At 41.4% G+C, this 22,723-nt stretch overlaps 1 protein-coding gene across 10 annotated transcripts in view; it reads left to right on the top strand.

Moving 5' to 3' along the window:
* LOC121889201 (nuclear factor 1 B-type) overlaps positions 1-22,253 on the top strand; it is a 68,661-nt gene extending 46,408 nt beyond the window's left edge. For 3 of the 10 annotated variants that reach the window (XM_042400982.1, XM_042400984.1, XM_042400980.1), the window contains 8 exons: positions 429-549; positions 895-1,016; positions 4,288-4,419; positions 4,600-4,784; positions 7,220-7,358; positions 8,019-8,101; positions 12,546-12,634; positions 16,530-22,253. In XM_042400982.1, the coding sequence (XP_042256916.1) occupies positions 429-549; positions 895-1,016; positions 4,288-4,419; positions 4,600-4,784; positions 7,220-7,358; positions 8,019-8,101; positions 12,546-12,634; positions 16,530-16,662 (1,004 nt within the window). In that variant the 3' untranslated portion in view covers positions 16,663-22,253. Of the gene's footprint in view, positions 1-428; positions 556-894; positions 1,017-4,284; positions 4,420-4,599; positions 4,785-7,219; positions 7,359-8,018; positions 8,102-12,545; positions 12,635-16,529 lie in introns of all 10 variants that reach the window. The other 7 variants (XM_042400981.1, XM_042400983.1, XM_042400977.1 and 4 more) reach the window with 5 other exon arrangements.
* The last annotated feature ends 470 nt before the right edge of the window (positions 22,254-22,723 follow it).

The following is a 22,723-nucleotide window of genomic DNA, read 5'->3' as shown; positions in this document are numbered from 1 at the left end:
CATTTAAAGCAAGAAATAAAAATAATGCATACTACTATTGAGGAAATATCACCTCAGCAAATCAGAAATCACCAAAGAAGAGTCATTATTACATTGAAAGTGCAGTTGCAGGTTGCTTGAAAATGTTCCTGCCTGCAGAAATAACCATGTGGGAATCAGTGACTTGTTAATTAGAGTGCCAGGCAGAAATGCCTATGATGGTCAGACAGTTAACCTGTGAGTAGGGAGCGTTTAATTTGATACACAGGCCCTCTAAACGCAAAGCGTCAATAACAGTCAGTCAAGCTATCGTACAATTAATTGCGCGTCTCTAGATGGATGGAAAGACGCAGTGCACAATCAGACAACACTGCTGACATTGAGCTCTGTCTTTTGCTGTGATTGCAGCGTATAACCGTCTCTCTTTGTTTTCTCTGTGTCCTCTACAGTGCCCATCACCCACGGTGCGGCGGTAAACTTCTCCATGGCAGATATGCCCAGCCAACCTTACTATCACGACCTGAACTCCAGCGTGGGGCTGCATCGCTCCCTGTCCTCCCCTCCCGGCAGGTCAGCGTAAGTTGCGGCAGAAAAACAGGATAAAGTTGGAGGGAAAAGTGCTTCTATAGTAACATCAGATCAGTCACATTGTTTTCTTTTGTAATATTGTTATTAATACAAAAATTTCTCAGCGAGGATTAGTCAGGGGCAGTGCATGCCCTGTGTGCAAGACCTTCTTTTTATGTTTATATACATTTTTTATCAGATCTTATCGTCAATTTTTGTAACTAAATCCTCACACAGTCCAAGATAATCAGTGCTAAACATCCACTCTGACTGCTCCAAACCTGTGCTCTCTCAATCTAGCCACCTTGAAAGTCATGATACTAAAATACAATTCTTCATGTCCCAAAGCAAAAGGCCCAAAACCGTCAACATGGAGGAGAACATGGACACCAGCCCGACCGGACCCGACTTCTACTCGTCACCCAGCTCACCAGCCAGCAGTCGGGCAAACTGGCACGATAGAGACGGAGGTGATTTTCCTGTTTTAATTTGACCTCCTTTATTTATCTATGGGAGGTTTGTCAGGCATGGATGCACTTTGTCAGTAACACCCTGCGTCACGTTCATACAGTTACACAAACACTGAAAGCCACAGACTTGCACGGGGAGAATGTTGACGTAATTCGGTGAAAGATAGGAGAGCGTAACTCTTTCATCCTCTTCCATCCTCATCGCATGGAAACAGATTTGATTAAAGTGAATTCCCCGCGTTTTTTTTTTTGAGACGGCAGTTGAACTCTCTTTAACTCTCAAGCTTGTCATAAACTACTAAGTACTTCAGTGCCGCCACCCGTTCAATGCCGCCACCCATTGCGGATGAACTGCATCTGGTTTCTTTGACCATGAACCTGTTCAACCCTCTTAAAATACATACCATGACAGAGATAGCCTCAGGCATCGTCAGTCATATAAATGTTTAAACCCATTTGAACCGCTGTCTGAATGTAAATCTGTATTCTCTCACACCTGTCGCCTACACAAAGGAAACATGGGATTCCGAAATCCAGACTGTCCGTTATAAGAACAAACTGTTCCAGCTGAAATTCACGACGTGGTATCTAAAAAAAACAAGGATAATCTGGTTATTGACATTACGTATAACTTCATAATGAGTTTATCTTCCATACAAGGAAAATTATAGTAACAAATTTACATTTTTACATGGTAGAAATCTCATTTTCTACTCATACAGACAACAAAAATACCTTCCGAATTGTGGTTCTGATAGGATTCCTGTTTATAAACCTCATGTAGAGCTATTAGACCTGCAGGGCAAATCTCTCACCAGGAAATCGGGACATACATCTTGGCTGAACTTGAGAGAAATTCCCCATCAGTAGAGTTTTAACGATCATGTGCCAGCTGTATTATGGAGGACTGTTTAGGAGGGAATTAAAAAAATAAATTCGCCCAATAATCTCACACTTGTGGCTTATTGAAAAAGTAGAGATGTGTGTAACAGGGAAAAACGAGCGTGCTCTCGTGTATGCTCGTTTCAGTGTGAGAGAGAAAGCGAGACCCTCACGGGACAGCTTGCATGTCTCATTACGTTGTCTCCTGGTGCAGAGCAGAGCCCGTCGCCCCTTTTAATTAAGGCCTCACTGTCCCGTGTTTCCGGATCATTCTCACTCTCCGCTGACTTCTTTCCACACTCTGGCGCCCGCACTGCCTCTGGATTTAACTAACAGAGGTCGTAGGAAACGATTTGTCTCACAGACAAAATGATTGGAAATAAAATGTCCCACCTTTTCCTCAGCGAAGCCTATTATGGTTTTAACTTCTGTTTTAACTCTGTACACCTCCTCTTTTTGTTTTCCTGTCCAATCTCCTTATGTATTGTTTTGAAATTCTAACATAATAAGTAGGAAGGCTGAGAGAGAAAAACATCAGATGATGCAGAGGAGACACAGCACTGGTGGGATTTAACCACAGCCCAATGTGGGTACATGAAATTTCAGACCATCCCTTTGCACAAGGTCTGAGAGTATTGCTCTGCGTAAACTTAGACACTCGGGGCGAGGAGAAAGGGAAAGCAGTGGGTAGGAAACTCTCCAAAGACAGCCATTATTCTGTCAGGAGAGAATAAATGAGAAGTGGGGTGATATTAAACCCATATGAGGCCTCCCAAGTGCCAAGCGGTCATTTCTCGCACATGGATGTCGTTCGACAAAACCACCATGTAGCGGGAGAAACTGTTTCTCTCTCGTTTTTCTCTGGGAAAGTACTGTACACTTCAAAAAATGTATTTTTTTATGGATTTTTTTTATGCATAAGTACACGTTTACCCTTTTAATACAAAAGATATCAGATAACGGAAGACAGCTAATCTAGTCCAAATGCAAGGAGTATTTTATTTAAACTATTTAATGTGCTTAATTACTTGTAATTAATTGTCCAAATTAATTTCCCGCGGCAGTCCACTCAGTTCTCTGAAGGATTTAATTAGCAGAAGAGAGGAAAAGCTGAATACCTCCACTGCAGAAAATAGTTCCTCTTATTTTTTTTTAACATGGAAACATTAAGCAGTGATATCAATCTTCTCAAAGGTATTTCTGCCTCTGACAAAAAAAAATGAAAGCACTTAAGCCTGTATCCTTTTGCAACCTCAGACTGGGAAATCCCCCTGAATTCCAGCCACCTTTGTCGCTCTCTTCTCTGGAGATGAGTGATTCTTCCCGTCACTCGGGTGGATCCTTCTCTGTTGTAGGAAAAGAGAGGGAGGGCACTAATATTATAGAAATGCCTCAACAAACATGGTTTGTGTAGCTTATTTTTTGGGGGGGGGTGGTAAGAGATGGATGATTTGAAAGTTATACACCTCAAGAAACTGTGACAGACCAGAAAAGCACTTGATGAATGTTCATAGAAGAAGCAGACATAGGCCATTGCCTCTCGCATCTATTTGTTATCACGTTTCCTTCAGACACTGTGTCTTACCATGGAAAATTGAAAACCACACCGCCGTGACAGCGGAACGTTGCTCACGAAAGTGTAGAGCAGCAATAATGAGCGACTTGTACGAGTTTTTTTGCAGATACTTTAGCTTAAAGAAGTGCACAAATTTTCTAAACAAACTTCATGTCTTCTGCTGAGCCTTCGGGATTATTCATGGGGAATTACAGTAGCTTGTCAGACACCGTGTAAGGCCGAGGAGAGCAGATGTTACAGTTTAATATTCTATTTAAGATTACGTGAGGGTCTTGAAATTCTTAAATCCTATTTGAGGGACCGGCTGCTTTACAAGTGAGCGTCAGTTCACTGGATTTAATTGTCTGCTCAGACACGTCGAAAGCCGAATTTTCACAGGACTTTCTATTTTTTGGGGATGTCCAGCGATTAGCAATGATTCCAGAGATTTTGACTCATGCGCATTTTGCATGTCTGTAATTTGTAAAGTAAAATTTTGCTGAAAAACTAGGTCCCCTGAGAATACTGATCCCACGCAGATCAAATTCTAGTTAATTTGAATCGTATTTCATTTTGACACTTCATTCCTTTAAGCTATGGGGAGATGTTGTAATCAATTTTCAGCAACAAACCCCAAAGTTTATTCTTAAAAAGGTTAATCTTGCAATGTTTATTCTTGTGCAGCAATGAAGTCATTTTCCTGTAAGAATCTGTTTTTCTTCACTTTCTCCCATTCAGTCCTGTGCAAATTAGCCAAAATAAATGACTTTTAAGAATCATGAAGATTTAGTAAGGCATTTGTGTGCTTGTGCGTGCCTTTTTTCCTACTAGCAGACATGTCCTCTCCCACCATGAAGAAGCCAGAGAAGCCGCTGTTCAGTCCCACCTCCCCACAGGACTCCTCACCACGACTCAGCACTTTCCCTCAGACTCATCACCCAGGCCTAACAGGTGTAGGACACAGTGGTGAGTTCCACCAGCTCTCCTGCGACATCAGGAGCTCTAATCGACAGTTTTCCTCATAAACACAGTTGAAAAATCTATGTCGATAGTCAATTTACCCTCTCCGATCAATGATGATCGCTTTATCTGAACTCCCTCTCACACACTCAAGTCTTTATCTCCTCTCTTCTGTGTGTCTTGCAGTTATATCAACGAGGAGCCCCCCTCCACACTCGCCCTTGCAGTTCTCAGCCTCGGCTATCTTGCCCCCGGCGCCATCACCCTACTTCTCGCACACCACCATCCGCTACCCGCCCCACCTCAACCCTGCTGATCCCCTCAAGAGCTACGTGCCGTCATACGACCCGTCCAGCCCGCAGAGCAGCCAGGTCAGTCTTCCTTTTTATTCTTTTTTTTTTTTAAAGAAGGAAACAAGTCGGTTTGCTGGCCAAAAGTTGGAGGCTGGTTTGGCACGGCTTTTATGGCCTCGAGTAGGTCTTTGTTATCTGGTTCGGCTCTACTCCCATCTGACCTAAAGAGATTAAAGATAAGATAAATTATAGCATGCATTTGTCATTATTTCATTACTGCCTCATTGGTGCATTTGCAAGTAGAGAAATATCATCCTGTTTTGCTTGTTTTGTCTTTAATATACAAAACCTGCTCCTGATCATTCTCATTACTTAAGGGAAGGGTTAGAATGAAATGTTGATATCTTTATAAAAAAAGCACATTCTCAATGCTGTCCAGAAAGTCTTAAAAATCATATTACAAACTCCAAATTAGACCCCAAATTAAGCCCTTAAGCTGACCAGTATTTGATAGGATTTTGTCCTGGGAACCCCTAAATGGATATATCGTTCTTGTTTTAGTACTGGGCTGCCTGCCCTTATGTGGGGACATTATTGTATTATATTATATGACCATACTGGTCCGAGACTAACCTGTAATTACAATTGTCATCCTAGAGAGCTAAGTATGATATTTTACAGTGATTTAAATCATTGTAAAATTAAACCACTTTTCATTTTGCAGGCAACCCCAGACTGAACTTTGCAGACCACTTATTGTGACAAAGAAGTGTATATTGTCTGTTTGATATAATGTTCATGGCAAAGGTTATAGTACACTCCCAGCCTCATGTTTGTAGGCGTGCTAAAAAAAAAAAACACTCCGACAACTCCATAAAAAAGTCAACCAAACTATTGGAATTGCAGTCACACGTGACATACAAAACTGTATCAAGACATTGTAGTAAATCAAATAGCTTTTATACATTCAGTGTACACACTGTGTCCAGTGTGTTGGAGAGAGAGAGAGAGAGAGAGAGAGAGCAGGCGTCTCTATAGATGAGAGAGCTGTGTGATATTTATGTGAGTTTTATATCCCCGCTGTTCTCACTGTAAACAAAGGCCTCGTAGACGGCTCCATCTCCGGAGCAGGGAGCGGGTTGGTGGGGGGGGGGGAGCTGAAGGAGGGGAGGGGGGTACTGTTACTCTAGAGAAAAACCGCGGGGAATGATAAAGGTTGTAAATATTTGCCGTTGCCGGGGCCCGGCTCTTGTGCAGAATTAACTGGCCCTCTGCTGGGGTGCTGGAGAAATGAGAGAAGGGGGGGAGGTGGGGGGGAAGGGGGTGGCGGGCTAGTGAGGTGGGGTCCGGTAGGGAAGAGAGAGCGCTAGAAGACCAGTTGGGGGAGGAAGGGAGGGAGGGAGGCTCAGCAAATAACACAGCGCTTATAATCCCATGGATGAGTGCCAGAATGTTTTTATGCTTGCTTTAACGCAGATTATATTACACTCTAATTAAACATTCTATTCACATCGGAAGGGAACCCTGTGGACACAATTCTTTTCCAAAAAGGCCTGTTTGAGTTTTGAACTTAGGGCGGCCCTGAAATGAACGCCCCAGACAGTCTCCAGCCGTCTGAAAGAGTAGCTCCCACTAGCTTCCTTTATTTCTTTCTCTATATATATAGTCTCTCTGCCTTGCTCTCTATACTCGCACATTCACACCATTGTAACAGGTCACTACGCAGCTCTCTCTGTCTTTTCACGCCCGGGTCCTCCTAAATTCCATTTATGAGCGCCATTAAAATCATTGTGTAAAATCATGTAGGAAATCCATCCTCAGTGACTGAGGATCTATTGTTGCTTGTGCCCCCCCAGAGTATTAGTAATAACTGTGACAACACAGCGACTGAAAGTACTAAAATCTTTTCTTCAGGCGGAGCTTTAAATGTGAGAGTGAGCAGTCCAGTCACCTTTTGTTGTTGATTTTAGGTCTGTGAGGGCAAACAGAGCAGTTAAGAGGAGTTAAGTTCTTCGGAAACGGAGGCACGGAAGGGTGTGATAGGTCATTCGTCTTGTTTGGCACAAACCTTTTTGGGAAAGTGCAGTTTGTTACATGCTTGTATTGGTTTATTGAGATCTGCCCAACTGCACATTTACATGCGAACAAGAGCTTGTAAACATAAGTCACTGGACACAGTTTGTTGGTTCTCTCAAAAGGTGAAGAGGTTTCGGTGGTAGACAAACAAATGCAGTTTCAGTATATACATGTTTAGCAGATACTGTAACTACATTTGCTTGTTTACCACATGGTTGTCTGCTTTTTGCCTTAATTCAGATTTCTTGCTTTGTTTTGTTTTTTGAGCAAAAAACAAACAAACCAGAGCAAAAGATGATCAAATCCATAAATGGAGTTAAACCCCTCCACCCATATTTGGCATGAATATCCCTCAAATCTGAGCAAAATAAATGATCCTTTGAAATAAAATACTTGTTTTGAATCATGTTTTCTGGTTGTCTGTGCCCCATCTACAGCCCAACAGCAGTGGTCAGGTGGTAGGAAAGGTCCCGGGCCACTTCACCCCAGTCCTGGCTCCCTCCCCACACCACGGCGCTGTGCGACCCGTCTCGCTCTCCATGCCCGACACCAAGCCCATCACCACATCTACAGAAGGTGAGTCCCAGTGCCTACCGCCCATTGCTGACACCCATTATCGATCATAGTTCTGAGCTTGCAACACTAAAAATTACAAGCAGTTGAAAAGCTGTATGTCAGTGTTACCATGCCCTCTCAAATCGAAAGCTTCAAGTCTATTGCAACTCTGTTTGCATCTATTTGGCTGGTCAAAACTGTGATTTGTTGCACCCGTAACTACACCCAACATTGATGTCACGGTGCACTGACACACCCTTAAGTACACTTCTACATCACTGAAGTGCAGTGAGAAGTTAAACTCAACAAAAACAATATTTTTCAGCCAGTGATACGTTGTTATTATTATTAATTCTAAAACTAAAACATTTATAAAAAGATTTTCAAATAATAAAAACCATTATGGCAATAGCAAAATTGTATTTGTGGAAATTTGTCATGCTTGTTGACAAAACGTCCAAATGTATAACTGAAGAATTAGAGTGGGCCCAAAATATAACCCTGTGGGACTCCACCTGCCCCTTCCTACTATCGTGTTTGCAATGTTGTTGACTGACTTTCAATTTATAGTGCACTTAGTGTAAGTCACTGTGGATAAAAGCAACAGCTACATGTAAATTCTCAAAATGCTAATTGTAACGCAAGCATGTATTTGTGTTTTTGTGATGGTGTATTACCCAGGCTACTCAGCCCCTGGCACCCCGACGGCTAATCGCTTTGTAGGCCTGAGCCCCAGAGATCCCGCTTTCCTCCACCAGCAACAGGTGAGATCTCCCCCCCCCTTCAGCAGTCAGCTCACCTGCTCCTCTTTATCCGTTCATTTTCTGTCCCACATCTCCCCCGCACATCAGATGTGAAATCCCTGCCCTGCACTCTTGAGTTTGATTTGTAGAAAGCATTAAATTGTCTTGTCAGATCAGAGCGCTTCTAGATCCGATCTGAGCGCTTGTAGGCTGAGGTCAGGCATAGCAGTCACTGTTGGCATAAAAAATTAACAACATATCAAGTTTTTTTTCAGACCTCAAAGGGATTGAGGCTTAACACAGCTAAAGATAGCAGGTCCTTCTTATAGTCAAATCTTTTTCCTTTAAATTATACCATGCTGTTCTCTACTTACTGCTGTGTTAATCTTAGCACACAATTTAGTGTTACTAACACTTTTGATTCACTTTTGAGAAAAAAGCTTTTATTTTTATTCTGAAAGACCCTTTAAAGCTCATTGAATGACCTACAATTAACTATCTTCAGTATGTCTGAATTTGAGTGTGTTATCTATTTTATATAGCAAAAATGTTATACATTTCTTTTAAATTTTATGTAAACAGTGAACAATTAACAATTAACTTTATGTCAGCAATGACTGCATTTTCTATTAAATTATTGATGTTAAAGATGAGTTAGTTTGAGTTTAAATCTCTCAGTGTAGAACAGAAAAACACGTCTATTTCTGTAGGTCATTTTAAAGAAAGAAATGAAGGTGTCAGGAAATTCACTGTCATTGTGTGGCCACTACTCTGAAGATGGATGGGACATGTGGGTGTCTTTTAGAGTGTAATGTGCTCAACTCTATTTCCTTCAGACATTACTGTGTGAGCTCACACACACACACACACACACACACACACACACACACTGTACACACACACACATACCAGATGTAATCAGTACACTCTCTCATTTACAGTACACAAGCCGAATATTTAGCGTTGGCGTCACGCGGTTGCCCCAGCAGCGGTCCTATGACAGATGTGGTGACCTGGTGTGTGTCTGTGTGCGCGTGTGTGTTTGTGTGTGTCTGTGAGGTTAGGAGTGTTGCGGTGTTGTCGGACGGGAGAGAGTGCTCTCCCCCACCCCATCTTATTGAAAGTGCTGGTCTGAGGCCAAGGCTTTTCCAACCACAACTAATTGAATGCATCTGCACGCGGCTACATAATGATCGCTAGGTTTCTCCTCAGCTCGCTTTTTTTTTTTTTTTTTTTTTTAATGTTCAGTAAAAATGACAAAGCTGGCCTCTGTTTCCTCGCTCCTCTTTCTCTTTGCATTTCTTTCTTTCTTTTCTGTCTCTCTGCCTTTTCTTTCTCCCCGTTTTTCCCTAAAATCGGGGTAGGGAAGAAGAAAGAAAAAAGATGTTGAGTTTGTCAGCAGTCGCTTTTATTTCACTTGGGAGGAGAAGGAGGAGGAGAAGGAGGATTCACTTGGCTGATGTTGCGCAGTTTGTCTTCCACATTTTCTAGTAGCCCTGCTACTTCTTTCAGTGGGGCACAAAGTGACTACACAAGACAGCGGCAGTCAGAGCGTAGCTGCTTGATCTGCTGAATTTTGTCCAAAAGCCTTGCCCCGAGAGGCTATAAGCCCTTTTTGTTCCAGATTTTGAAGTGTAAATCAGCCTGATATTTATAGTTCTATCCTCTTAAGAAATACAGAATGGGGATGTAGTGAAAAGATAACATTTTACTCTTATTTTTATTTGATAATTAGTAATTATCCAAAATTGAATTATCCTAAAGCATGTTTTTGTGATGTTGCAATGACAGCAGCAAACATAATTTATTTTGATCAGCTCATGTTGGAGTCACATCATGGCTTAAAATGTGAAATAAGAATGAAAGATTTGTAAGCAGTGACAACTTTCTGGGAGGTTATTACATGCTACATCCAGATGAATAAATGTACTTGTCGGCTTAAGGAACTCTAAACAGTCTTCACATTGATTCATCATGCTTCTGCTTGTCACAGTTGTTTTTGTTTTCTGTGGTATGATTTAACGGCCCGGGATCTGGCCTCGCAGAGCGGGCAGACACCGAGCCACTCCCTCAGGACTAAACACTTTCACTGAATGCTCTGTCATTGTCCTCATCTGGTGATGGGATGTTTATTGTGTGGGATCCATGAGGCTTAGTGACACTTTTTAGTTTAGTTTTTGTCGCAAAGCTGGGTAGGAAAAGGGGAACGCATCACACACAAATGCCTACAGAGATGCGTGAGAGTCACCGTAGTTGAAGTTCTGTGTTTCTGAAGTGTGGTCAGCATTGGAGCAGGATCTTAGAGGTGCACTGTTCTTTGTCTGTCTGTCTGTCTGTATGATGGATAGCGGCCATGACTTGCACTGCATCTGCTGCTGTCAGAACTACCTTTTGATTTTCTTCTCTTTTTTTAATAAAAAGGAAAAACAGAAGTCAGGAAGCATTTTAATTTTTGGAATAAAGGAGTCTTTGTTTTAATAATATATCATGAACATACTGGAGATCTCCTGGATCCTTGTTCAAACTGCCACTACGGTGTTAATTCCAAACTATGACTGATAATTAGATAATTTCATTACTATAAAATAACTTGATTGTCATCTGATAACTTGGTAATAAAGGTTAAAACAACTTACATTTCAGAGGAGTGCCTATTTTAAAATGTGGCACCACTAAAATAGAAGTCATACAACACACACACACACACACACACACACACACACACGCAGTAGATTTCAAAAATGAAAAAAACAAAACAAAACAAAACAACACCACCACACGCTCCCACACCTGCTCTAGGATTCCCAGGCAGCGAATGTGTGAAAACCCTCCATTCATCTCTCGCCTTGGTTAACCCCTCGAGGGAATGCCACCATCTAGCATTCCGCAGGGAAAGATCCGTGATCAGATGTCATTTGGTATTATCTAAGGAAGGATCCTAATCCACAATCTGCCTGCATCTGTTTGCTAACGTTCCCCGGCTCCGTCCCCCTTTCCCCGCTGCCTGTGCCACTCTGATGTGCCGGTGCCAGTGGACAGATGGCGAGCCCCTTGAGGAGCCGTGGCACCGAGCGTCTGGCCCAACCCGCACATTCTCTCCAAGCTTTTGTCATGCTGGAGGGTGCGGGAGCGGCATGGGGGGGTTCATTCTCCCAACATGCGATAAACACAGAGAGAAAACACACTAGATGGAACAAGATGAATTGCCTATTGAGTTTTATTTAGCAGCTATTCAAAGCAATTGATCAAATAAAACTAATAATTGTGAATTGTAATATAATGGATGAGTTTTACGTCATTCAAAGGCTTCTAAGATTAGCTCCAGAAATTCCGTTTCTGGTCATTTTTCACATTTGTTCTAAGATAAAAAAGAAAAAAAAAGAGGGAACATAATAAAAACACATGACTGAATTTAAGTATGGCTTAAGTAGGAAACCATCATCATCTCCTGATGTGTTCGTCCAGGTGCTCAGAGGAAAAAGAACACATTTCTTGACCGCTGGAAATGGCTTTGAATATTCAGCGTATGCGTATATCTGATTAAATCCCTCTTAAGAGCCTCTGCAAAACGTCTGCCACTGCACGCAGAGTGCTAACAGTGCAGTTTTATCCCGATGCATTACTAAATGAATGTGTTGACCACAGGGCAAGGTTAGGTTGGTATTGGCAGAGATAGCTCTCAGCTGGATTGCAGACACGTGCACTCGCATAATGCATGCAAAGGAGACACAGTTTGTGTGTGGCTTTTCTCTCTCGCAGTAATTTGTAATCTGTATGTAAGGTTGGCATGTCTTAAGAGGGGGGAAAAAGGGGGTTTGTGCGCGCGTGCATGTGTGTGTATGCGTGTGTGTGTGTGTGTGTGCCTGTTTAACTCCATTGTAATTTTGACCCCTAATCAATAAAAACAGTTAGCTAATGAAAAAAAAAAACTCTGCATGCTTGAGGGCATGCGTACTCCGTCCTGAATCGGATGCACTTACATTGAAGCAATGATTATCGACAGGGTGCATGCATCCAGTGGATTGCATGGCTTCATTGGCTAACCAGCTAAAAAAAAAAAAAAAAAAAAAAAAAAGAAAAGCAGTAACCACCTCACAGATGAACTACCAATATGATGCCACTCACATTTTGTAACTAACTAACTCAGTTTTTTTTTACTTCCAGGTTAGCTGTCACCACTAACTGTGATTGCATGCTTTTTCTTTCTGTCTATTTTATCCATAGCTTTGATTTAACTGTTATTTTTTCTGCCCCAACAAATAATGAATACACTGATTCCATTTTCATATTGCCAGTAACAATTAGGACTCATTTTTGGAATCTTTTTTTTTTATTTTTTTATTTCTGCTGCTCTTGCTTTAGGCTCTTCTGCATGCATTTTGTGTATACAGTTCTGAGTTGTAGTGTAATCTGAAGTGGAAGTTGTCTTGGCCCAGTGATCTGACTGCTAGGTTTCAATTGACAGCTGAGGAAGTGTGACTGGAGCGTGACTCAAAACGGCAGGCATTATGGCCCCAGTGCCACTGACGACACTTTGGGGATTACTTGGCAAAGGTAACCTTTTCATTCTTTCATGCCGTCTCTTTGTCTCTCTCACACCACACACACACACACACACACACACACACACACATTTAAAATCAGTAATGACATATAATGTATGATTTTCTTGATTGTCTGCTCCTCACATTTGAGAAATTCACATATTTTACATAAAAATTCCGATATAAATGTAATTTATCTGGTCAGTAGCTGTGACTGTTATTGCAGTAGGATAGTCTGTCACAGGAGTTAACCCTTTGGACTTTTGGAATGAGGTCATACTTTACTAACACACATTTCCTTGTGTCTCTCTCCTGTTTTTTCCTTTCCTTTCTGTTCCTTCATCTGTGTGCATTATTTTCCACCTGTCCCAGTACTTACTAGTTCTTTTTTAAATCATTGCTGTCGAGCTTTCAGAGAGGCTTGAATCGGCTGAGGGATATTGTAGGATTGATTTGTCTCCTTTTACCCAATTTCTTAGGTAACAATCTGGATATTTTTTGTAAGATTGTATCAGCGCTTCAAAGAGAAGATCTCTGAATTGCATTTTCTTTAAATACACATCCAAATAAATGAAATCCTAGTCTTGAAAAAGTAGAAACCACAGTTTTTCGTCACATCGAGTTAAAGAAACAAATTTCAGGGCTTTTGTTTCTTGCAGATTTGTTTCTTTGCTGTTATTCTTCACTGAAAGATGACAAATGCTGCAAAAAACCGATTTTGAAACATAGACTTCCTCCTTCCTTGGATTCACACCCAACAAAAACAACATTTCATAACACAAAGTTACGAGCTAATTACACAAATGAAGTCTGCAAACTGTGTAGAATGAAAGAAGTCATTTCAGGTCACCTTTTTTAGCCATGTAGCGTGTTTTTCTTTCCACATTTTAACAAGCCTAGCTTTGTTTTACTTTATGCTGAAGTCATGCTTTACTCTCTTTAACTTAAAGTAACAGAAAGCCAACCTTCAGCCCCCCCCCTCCCCACCCCCTTCATCTCCCCCTTACCTCCGCACTGTATCTCTCCCTCTCTTGGGGGAAAAAACCTGAACCATTTCACCATGGCAGAGCAAGCAAGCTGAGCTAAGCCTTTTCCTGTTACGTCTCCCTTTTCCAGTTTTTCCCTGGAAGTGTAGTGTGCATCTACGTTTGTGTGTGTGTGCGTGTGTGTGTGTGTGAGTGTGTGTACAGTTCATTTTGCACCCCGCTGAAGTTACAAACACACATGCACACAGCAGAACCCCTTCAACAGGCCTCCTAATAGGCCAGTGGAGGTAGCAGAGTAAAATGTCCCCTGCAGCACTCACACACCGGCCAACTCCACCTCTTTTCTCCATGCGAGTGTACAGTAATGAGTGCAGATAAAATAGATCCCAACTGAATTTAGTTATTAGTTTATTCTGTTTTGAGGATGGGATGGTAATTCTATTATATTTTTTTCTCTCTCTTTGATGGATTATTCACGCAAAACCGTTTTAACGTATAGATGGAATCAGTCGGATTTCTCTTTTATCTTGCTTGCCCTTTAACGGAGAGCTCTGCTATGCCTCTTCAGTGCTAGCCCCAAATTAAAAGGCTGCCAGACTCGCATGTTGCCATTGTGCAGGAAATGGGTCAGCAATCCATTAAGATGCCATTAGATAATCTAATTTAGGGAGCTAATCCTTAAACGAAGCACGCTGTATGCCCAGGCTGTGCTTGCAGGGAGTAGAATTAGTGAGGTTTGGGAGCTGGACAGGGCAGAGGGAAGCCATCTTGAAGGTTACCTAAGGAGATGCATCAGTGGAGGTCAGGTTTTACTTGTGTCCAGGGCTGCTTGGAGTGCAGTAATATGAAGAAACAACATATATGGAGACAAAATTTAGACAAATAGAGGCATTTTAAAGGTTGGTGGCTCCAAATTGCAGCGAAAGGGAAATGTTTGATACATTTGAACAACAAAACCCAGAATCCCTGTAACACGGCGCCAAATAAATGCATTTCCAGCTTTTTCTGTATGTGATTTAAGTGCTAGACAGGGTAAAGGATCTAGCTTGCTCTGGATTGAGCCCTCAAGTACTGCACAGTTTGTATTTGAAGTTGAGTCCTACTAATAAGGCAAATCTGCAGGTCTCAATTAGCAGTGATGGGAGGATTTCAGGCCCCCACTTTGCGATCCAGACTGATAGGAGAGGTTTTCTTTACATAAAAAGACCCACACAGCTCAGCTTTAGGTTATGGGATGCAGATATGGACTGACAGCCATCGATTTTTAACAAGATTAAAACCGATCTGCTGGGTTTAGTGCGCACAAAGGCCCGCGAGTCCGCTTTTGTAGCTGTGTGGTCCCCCCTTAATGTAAGCCATTACCTGAGAGGAGTTTCATAAGGAAAGAGAAACACAGAGAGATGGAAGGAGGGAGGGAGAAAGAAAGAAAGAAAGAAAGAACGGGAAAAGAGAACGCTGCAGCCCTTGGCCGCTCTGTGCGCTCTTTGTTCAGCAAGGTAGGAAAAACTTAATCCCCCGTTTCCTGTCCGATGATTTTTGGCAGGGCGAAAGAGAGAAGGAGGGAGGGAAGAAAGCAGGAGAGAGGATAACATGAGGACGGGTTGGACAGGAAAAAAACTGCTAGAGAGGATTAGCCTTGAGGTTTCTTTTTAACTCTTTGCTCACTGAAACACAATCTCTAAAGATGTTTTTATTTTCAATACATCTCTGTCTGTCTTTCGTCCACAATGTATTAGAGTCTGGCTCTTTTTAGGCCGGGAGGTGAATTGAATTTGCACCTCCATTGTTTTAAATGAAAGCAAAAGTCAGTGGTGACTAGTGATTTGTATAAAATGCAGACTGGGTGATCAGTTGCTTTTATGAATGCAGACAGCGTTGTCTAATCGTGAAGCTTCACAAAGAAACAAGTGTGTTCCACCTCTGCGAACCAGCATCTTCAGAGTTGAGCCACTCTCCTCTTTCTCATCCATCTTCTCCTTTCTCCCCCAAACGTTTGTTCTCGTCTACTTTTTTCCCCCCTCTTGCTTTATTTTTTTTCCACACTTTGTTTGTTCACCCTTCTTTCCTGATCTTCAGTCGTCTTCATCCAGGTTTTAGCCGCTGCCTCACTGTATTTTAGCATGTTGTAAAACTTTTTCTGTCGGTGAATCGGGTAGCAAACGTGCGACACAGGTATTCTCAGACTTAGTGGGGGTGATGTGGAAGGTGGAGGGGGTGTTAGATGAGTACACACTGGGGGCCTGTGGAGGAGAAGGGGTGGGCGGGCAGGAGGGATGGGGAGGGGGGGGGGGGGGGACGGGGGCTAATTATCTGACATCTACGTAGCGCAGCACCCCACGGGAACAACATGCTGTTTGTTCCCACTTGCGTTTTCAGTTAGCACCGTTGCTCCCTAGGAACAATCACTGTGTTGTTTTGCCATTAGCGTGAGATGAATAGGGATGGGACAGCTTTGTGTAGGGACTCCCCCCCCCTCCCCACTTATACCCACAACTCCCCCCTCCCCCCACAACCACCACCACCAATCACACTCTCCCCCCTCATGCTTTTCTATACTGCCGTCAATGCAGAGAAGAGGCACTGCGTCACGGCACTCTCACATGATGTCCTTCTCTGGGAATCAAGTGGAATCACCTCAGCTTAGATTAATGAGCTAGCGCTGCCGGTTTTTTTTTTCATCTCTGTCTGAACAAAACAAAACGAAGAGAAAAAAAAAAAAGAAGACCTTAAACTTTGATGACTGTCAGCAGAGCAGTGACGCTGGTCATTAGCGAAGCAGTGTTCTGGATAATTGAAAGAAAGAATCTGATTTTGACTGCATGCTGCACAAACAAGTTAATGGCATGTGACTAATCTCTCTCTCCGTCTCCCTGTGTCTGGTTTTTTTTTTTCCTTCTTCTTCTTCTTCTCTCTCCACAGTCCTGGTACCTGGGCGAGCTTAGTTCCATTCCAAGTGTCGAACGGGACTCCGATTCTGCCAACAAATGTCCACCAGAACTACAGCATAAACATCATTGGTGAGCCCCTGGTCCCCGCTGAGACAGGGAACTGAACCCAGAGAGGACCGGATGACCCCCCCCCCTGGGTGGATGGGTGGGTGGGGGTGTTGGTGGTGCAGAGCTAGCACTGCAGGTGTCCGCAGCCATGGATGAAACCAGCAAAGCAGCACGAGCTGCACAATCTCCACTCGTCCCCCCCCCCCCCTCAACCCTTCAATCTCGCCCCTTCCACATGTCCCTCCCCGCTTCCCGTCCCTCCCCACGATGGACACTGGCCGTGAAGACGAGGGTTGGCTCAGAGGAAAGAAAAAAGAAAAAGCTTCAGGTCTGCTGTGTCCTCGCCCAGCCCAGCCCACACATCCACCACCCACCAGTCAGTTGTTGTGTTTGCAGAACTTCTCGATCCATTACTGTGATGTATAGATGCCTTAATGTTTTATTGCATGACACTCTAGTCTCTTAGCGGCAATTCCTACTATTTTTCCATACCGGGGGAAGATGTAAAATCACGATTTACACACACACACACACACACAAACACACATACACATATACACAAGTGAAGAGGTCTGCGTATCAACAACCTCTGCCTGGTGGATGGCTCCGAGACTCTAAAGCTCTCCAACCTCTTGAAAAGAGGCTCCCCCACGTCAAACGATTCACTGTGTACACCATAGGAACAAAAATTGTGAATTCAGAGTGTTTCTTCTTCCGTTTGATTTCAGTTTACTGTGATACGACTCTTTGTTCAGAAAATGTGTTGACTTTGTTTATTCTTTACTGCTTACTTACTTCAAGAATTAATGTAAACACTTACGGTAAGAGTTGAGAACTCTTGATGCGGTTTTCAAAAAACACTAAATGTTAGACTTGAGATTGGACCCCTCATTAAAGAATTTGCAACTCCTTTACAAAAGGATTTTTAAAAAAAAAAAGACGGAGAATAAGAAAATCTCGATAGAGGCAAGTGCAATTTAATTTTTGAAGGGAAGCTATCAGTCTGTCAGCCCTAGGACTCTAAAGGAAGGGGGATAAATATTAAATGGTTTTATGGGTAAAAAAAAAAAAAAAATGTTTAAGGAAACATTTGAATTTGATTTCAGTCACATATCCGTCTCCTCACATGAGAAAAAACATCAAGCGTGAAAGGCAGTTGAAGAAAAGCACTAAGCTACCTGTGCAGCGCTGAGCAAAACCAGCACTTCTTTTGAGCCCTTCCCAACTTTAAATGGGGAGATTTTTTTTTTTTATTTATTTTGGGGGGATAAAAAAAAAAAAAAGAAAAATAACCGAACATAAGTAAAGAAATGAGACGCACATAGTGTGTAAAAATGGCATTTCAGTTGAAAATGTTCACGATAAGATCAAGAGCATAATGCATTTGGCCATCAGCTTCTAAAGCTTATGTTTACAAAAAAAAAAAAAAAGGAATGCAAAGTGTTAATTCATGGAAATGTACAATTCATGCAAATGTACAGTAGGCTTATGTGTAAAGCTACAGTTTGTGCAAGGTTAACTCTGCAGTGGAAGAGTTTGAAAACTGAAATTATGAATCCAGGTGGTGGCAAATCCCTGAAATCTAGAATTGTGCACGGCATGTTCACAGCCATTGCCTCTCCAGTCCAGACATATTTATACAAGGAAAATCTCTCCAATACTCTTAATTTGCACGATGACATATAGTCCACATTACGTGCCTTGCCTTTGAATATAGAGACATCACTACACTTGTTTTTGCTGCATTTATCATTATAGGAAAAAAATAACATTTTTATGATAATAATTGTTTTGTACTCTGAATGAAATTGTTGATTTTTAACTTCATGTACTACTCTATCTCACAGTTACATTGCATATCAAGGCTGTGTATAGTTGCCGTTTTAAAGTTTGTAATCAACCAGCGTTTTTTTTTTTTCTTTTTTTCTTTTTTTTTTTTGTTTTCTCAGTATTTTGGTGGTTTTTCTAATAACCTGTCATCTTTTGTTTTGCTTATTTTTCAATGCTCATTGTGTTCATCTTCCAGTTACTATTGTGGAGGGTGGAATTCAGAATTATGAAAATTATGCAATACCAAGTTTTGCCTATGTAGGTAGTGCTTATAGATGTGTCAATTATTAGAGGCTAGTTTGGAGATAGACAATATTGTAATGCATTTATTTTGTTGATATCGTTGTTTGTCGTTGTTGTTGTTGTTGATGATGTTGTTGTTGTTGTGGGTGTTTTCCTTTGTTATCGACCAAAGTGGGGACTGCTTTCTATGCAGTGTATGACAAGGTTTTTTTTTTTTTTTTTTTTTTTTTTTTCTTTCTTTAGCATATAGGCCTACCGAAAGACGGTGAAACATGTTCCAGTGTATTTTGAATTTGGGAGTTTTATTGGGAGGGCCGGTATTTTTCTAGAAGTACTTATAAAAAAAAAAAAATGCACCCTTGGTCTTTTTTACGGCTGCAAAGTCACTGATTGGTCTACTGTGACTCTTACTTTTAACTTTCCACCTGGGGTGCTAGCATGTGACCTTGAAGGAGCTCATTTTTTCACATGAGAGACGGCTTGACTTGAGTATGACAATCATTTTAAGAAATCATTTTGCGTAAAATCCCATTCTGTCATAGATCCCTAAAAAGCTGCGACTGAGGACGTATTGTGGGATTCCAGCAAATCCCGCGTACTTAACAGCAAGTTGCGTGCTTTTATCAAATATGCCGTACTATTCTCGACGTCACCGAATGCAATTTTCCCAAGTAGATGCCTTAAACACATCAATGAAGTGGCCTGTGACCTGCGCAACAATCACACACCGACTAATGCTAGTGAGACCTGTCCAAATCAGTTTCCGACAGGCTCAAGCAAGCCTTTAGAAAGTATTTTATAAGTAGTAGATTTGTATAAATGTATATACGATATGCACATATGTCAATTATTGAGATACTTCCCCAGCAGAGAGCCCCGTAGAGTATGTTGAATTAAATACTGAACCACAGGAGCATGTCGTTTTCTAACCGTCGCTCCTGAAAAGTTCAGTGGCCCAGTAGAAGCTTAAATAGAATCCACTAGAAGAAAAATATAGCACTTAAATAGCACATAGGCAATCGTCTTCTCCCCCTCACAGTGTTTTGAACCTAGTCTCAAACTAAATCTCTCAGGCGTATTACAGGGCATTATTTATATCAGTCATCATCTTACCATTTTTGATGTAAAAACTCACACAGAGAGAGAGAGCAGCATCCCGGATGTTGCTCGGACACCTTTTTGCACTCTTTCCCTACAATCGCGAAAGAATCCTGAAATCTTTCCCCTCGGAGAGTCGGCACTACCGAGAGCTCTTCCGGCGTAAGCGTGAGGGCCAAGAAGCAGACAATGTTTTTAAAAAAAATAATAATCCTCAAGTCAAGCTCAATCTCTCCGTCTTCACCCAGATTTCTTATGCAGAAAAAAAATTGAAAAGTCACCCCGTTCTATGTGCACTGTTCTGTCTTTTTTGTTTGTTTGTTTTATTCTTTTTTTTTTTTTTTTTTCTTTTAAAAGAAAAAAAACTATAAGTGCTTTGCAGCCTTTGGCCATTGGAGACCCCACTGAAGTGCATTGTCCCCAAGTGTGTGTGTGTGTGTGTGAGTGGGTGTGTGTGTGTGTGTGTGTGTGTGTGAGGAAAAAATGTGTCAGGGTCACTGTGCTGTTGGTGTTTATTTGAATAGGAGACTGTACATAAAGGTAAATATCCTGATTGCGTCGATAGCAGTAGTCTGTGGGGTTGAACTCTGCTTTGGCAGCTTGAGTGTTTTTGTGCATGGGCGTGCATGTGTGTGTGTATGTGAATTTGTGAGCTGGATGTTTGTGGGTGTGATAGAGTGCCTCTGACACTACACAGTGAGAGAAGATGAGGGTCTTTCTATCGATAAAAAGCCTGCCATAGGACAGGAGTTTGTACACTGTAAACTTTCTCGAGAGTTCTTCTCTAAAGCCCTTATTTGTAAATCTTCACTTCTGGGGAAAATGAGTCAATTCCATTTTAGGAAAAAAAAAATTAATTTGGGTTTTGTTTATTTGTTTTTTGGAGGCTGGATTTGAGTTAGAACTCTCCAGGTTTCCCCCGATTAATAGAATCTAAAGTGTTTCATCGGTTGTTGTATTCCTGTATGTAAAGTCAAAAAAAAGGGGGGAAATATTCTATAAAGATCCACAAATATAAAAAAAACAACAACAATGAAGGCTTTTTTGTTATTAATATTATTATTTCTGAACTTGGCTAGTGCTTAGATATTTCCATTTGGGAAACACTTCATAAATATATGAATTGTTGTTCTATCATTAGTGTGGCCATAGCGAGTGTGATGTGATTTATCTCTTTTTTTTTTTTTTTTTTTTTTTTGGAAATGGGTGTGAATTCTTGTCCAACAAGATCATGATCAGTGTGTGTGTGTTCTTGTAGCAGCTGGGAGGTGATGTCACTTAACCAGTAGAAAAAGCCCCAGAAAAGGCACCTGACCTAACGTGAGAAGCAGGGTAAAATCTGACAAAACGTCCTCCAATGAATCTATCAGATAGTTTCGTTTTTTTTTTTAGTTTTTTTTTTTTTAGTTTCTTTTCAGAGGAAATGTTGCGAGACGACTGGTGCTACGTCTCGCCATATTTCTGATTCGGCTGGCCATTTTTTTGAGCTGTCTACTTGGTTCATATGCAGGCGACTCTCTAAAAAAAAAATCTCTTTAAAGATCAGTAAACGCATCAAGGCATCGCTCATTTTGCACTTTCTACATGATGTCAATGCCTGATTTGATGTAGGAAACCCTTCATTCACACTACAAAAAAAAAAAAAAAAGAACTACATTGATTGCAGGTGCTTCACAACAAGGTACTGTACCTTCCAGCTGATAATAGGTAGACTAAATGTATTTGGGCATGGTTCTGTGTGTTGCTACGCGGGGTGTGAATGTAGCCTGTCAAAAAGCTCTTGAAACTTTATAAAAATTTAATCAGTGTTCCACCCATCAGCAGCTTCAAAAGCCTTACTCAAGGCAGATTTTGACACTCGCAACGACCTTATTTTTAGAAAGTATTATTGCATCGATCACCGCGATCATCGAGAACAGGACAACTTTATGCAAGGAGGACCTGTGGCACTCATGCAATATGTGTGATTTTCCTTTACGTTGAATGTCACGCATTCTGTTGGGACTGAGAGGGCATATACATGCAGACTAAGGAAACATTCAGACTTATTTTTCATCCTACATGAGCAATACTCACCTTCCATACGTTGGCTAGCTGCTAGTCACTTGGCATCAGGTTGTTATTAAACATGAAAACCAGCATTTATACAGGATGTAACATTCACCAAAAGAAGACAAAAAGATAGCAATGCAGTGCCTGTTCAAGCTGTCCAAGTGTCTGTTGTATATAATTGTAAAATGTGATAGACTTACTTTCATATGTGACAAGAAAAACGGCATCACGCAGAACAGAATGTGGCTCATCATTCTCATCTGGAAATATGCTCTTTATTACTTCTTTGATGTTTTTTGGAGCTTTTTTTTTTGTGTGATTTATTAATTTTCTAATTATGTCAGCACACAATGCCCACATCAAGCTTGCTCACAATTTGAGAGGAAATGTTCATTCTTCTTTTTTTCCTTTCTTTTTTTTTTTTCTGGGAGGGGGGGAGCGGGGAGGTGGGAAGGGGGGGTGGGGAGGGGTCAGTGCTACATTAAGCGCAGTGAAAGAATGAAATAATGTCTTTTCTTAAGATTAGTCACCAGTTTTCTCTGCAGGGCTGATTTCTTTTTGGGTCTTGTGGCACTTTTACTTCCCTCTGCGCACACATTTCTACTTTATAAATCATGGTGGAATTATATAACGAACAACAACAACAACACCAACAAAACAATATGTAAACAGTCTCCAGTAGTGATCGTAGTTACACTGCAAGTGTGTGCAAAGGTCTATGTATGTATCTGAATGTACGTTTTAGAGGACTTTTTGGAAAACTTTTTTTTTTTTTTTTTGTTTTTTATCTTTTCATTTACAGTTTAGGAGCCACAGGTGTCCATTGTGAACTGTATAGCAAAGGCCTTGATATCCCTTCTTTTATTGATTTTAGAAACGCCGAGCATTAGGCGA

The sequence above is a fragment of the Thunnus maccoyii genome, chromosome 22 (assembly GCF_910596095.1).
Source record: "Thunnus maccoyii chromosome 22, fThuMac1.1, whole genome shotgun sequence".
Taxonomy (NCBI): domain Eukaryota; kingdom Metazoa; phylum Chordata; class Actinopteri; order Scombriformes; family Scombridae; genus Thunnus; species Thunnus maccoyii.
Note: the sequence above shows the minus strand (reverse complement) of the source record. Positions and strands in the feature narration are given on the sequence as shown.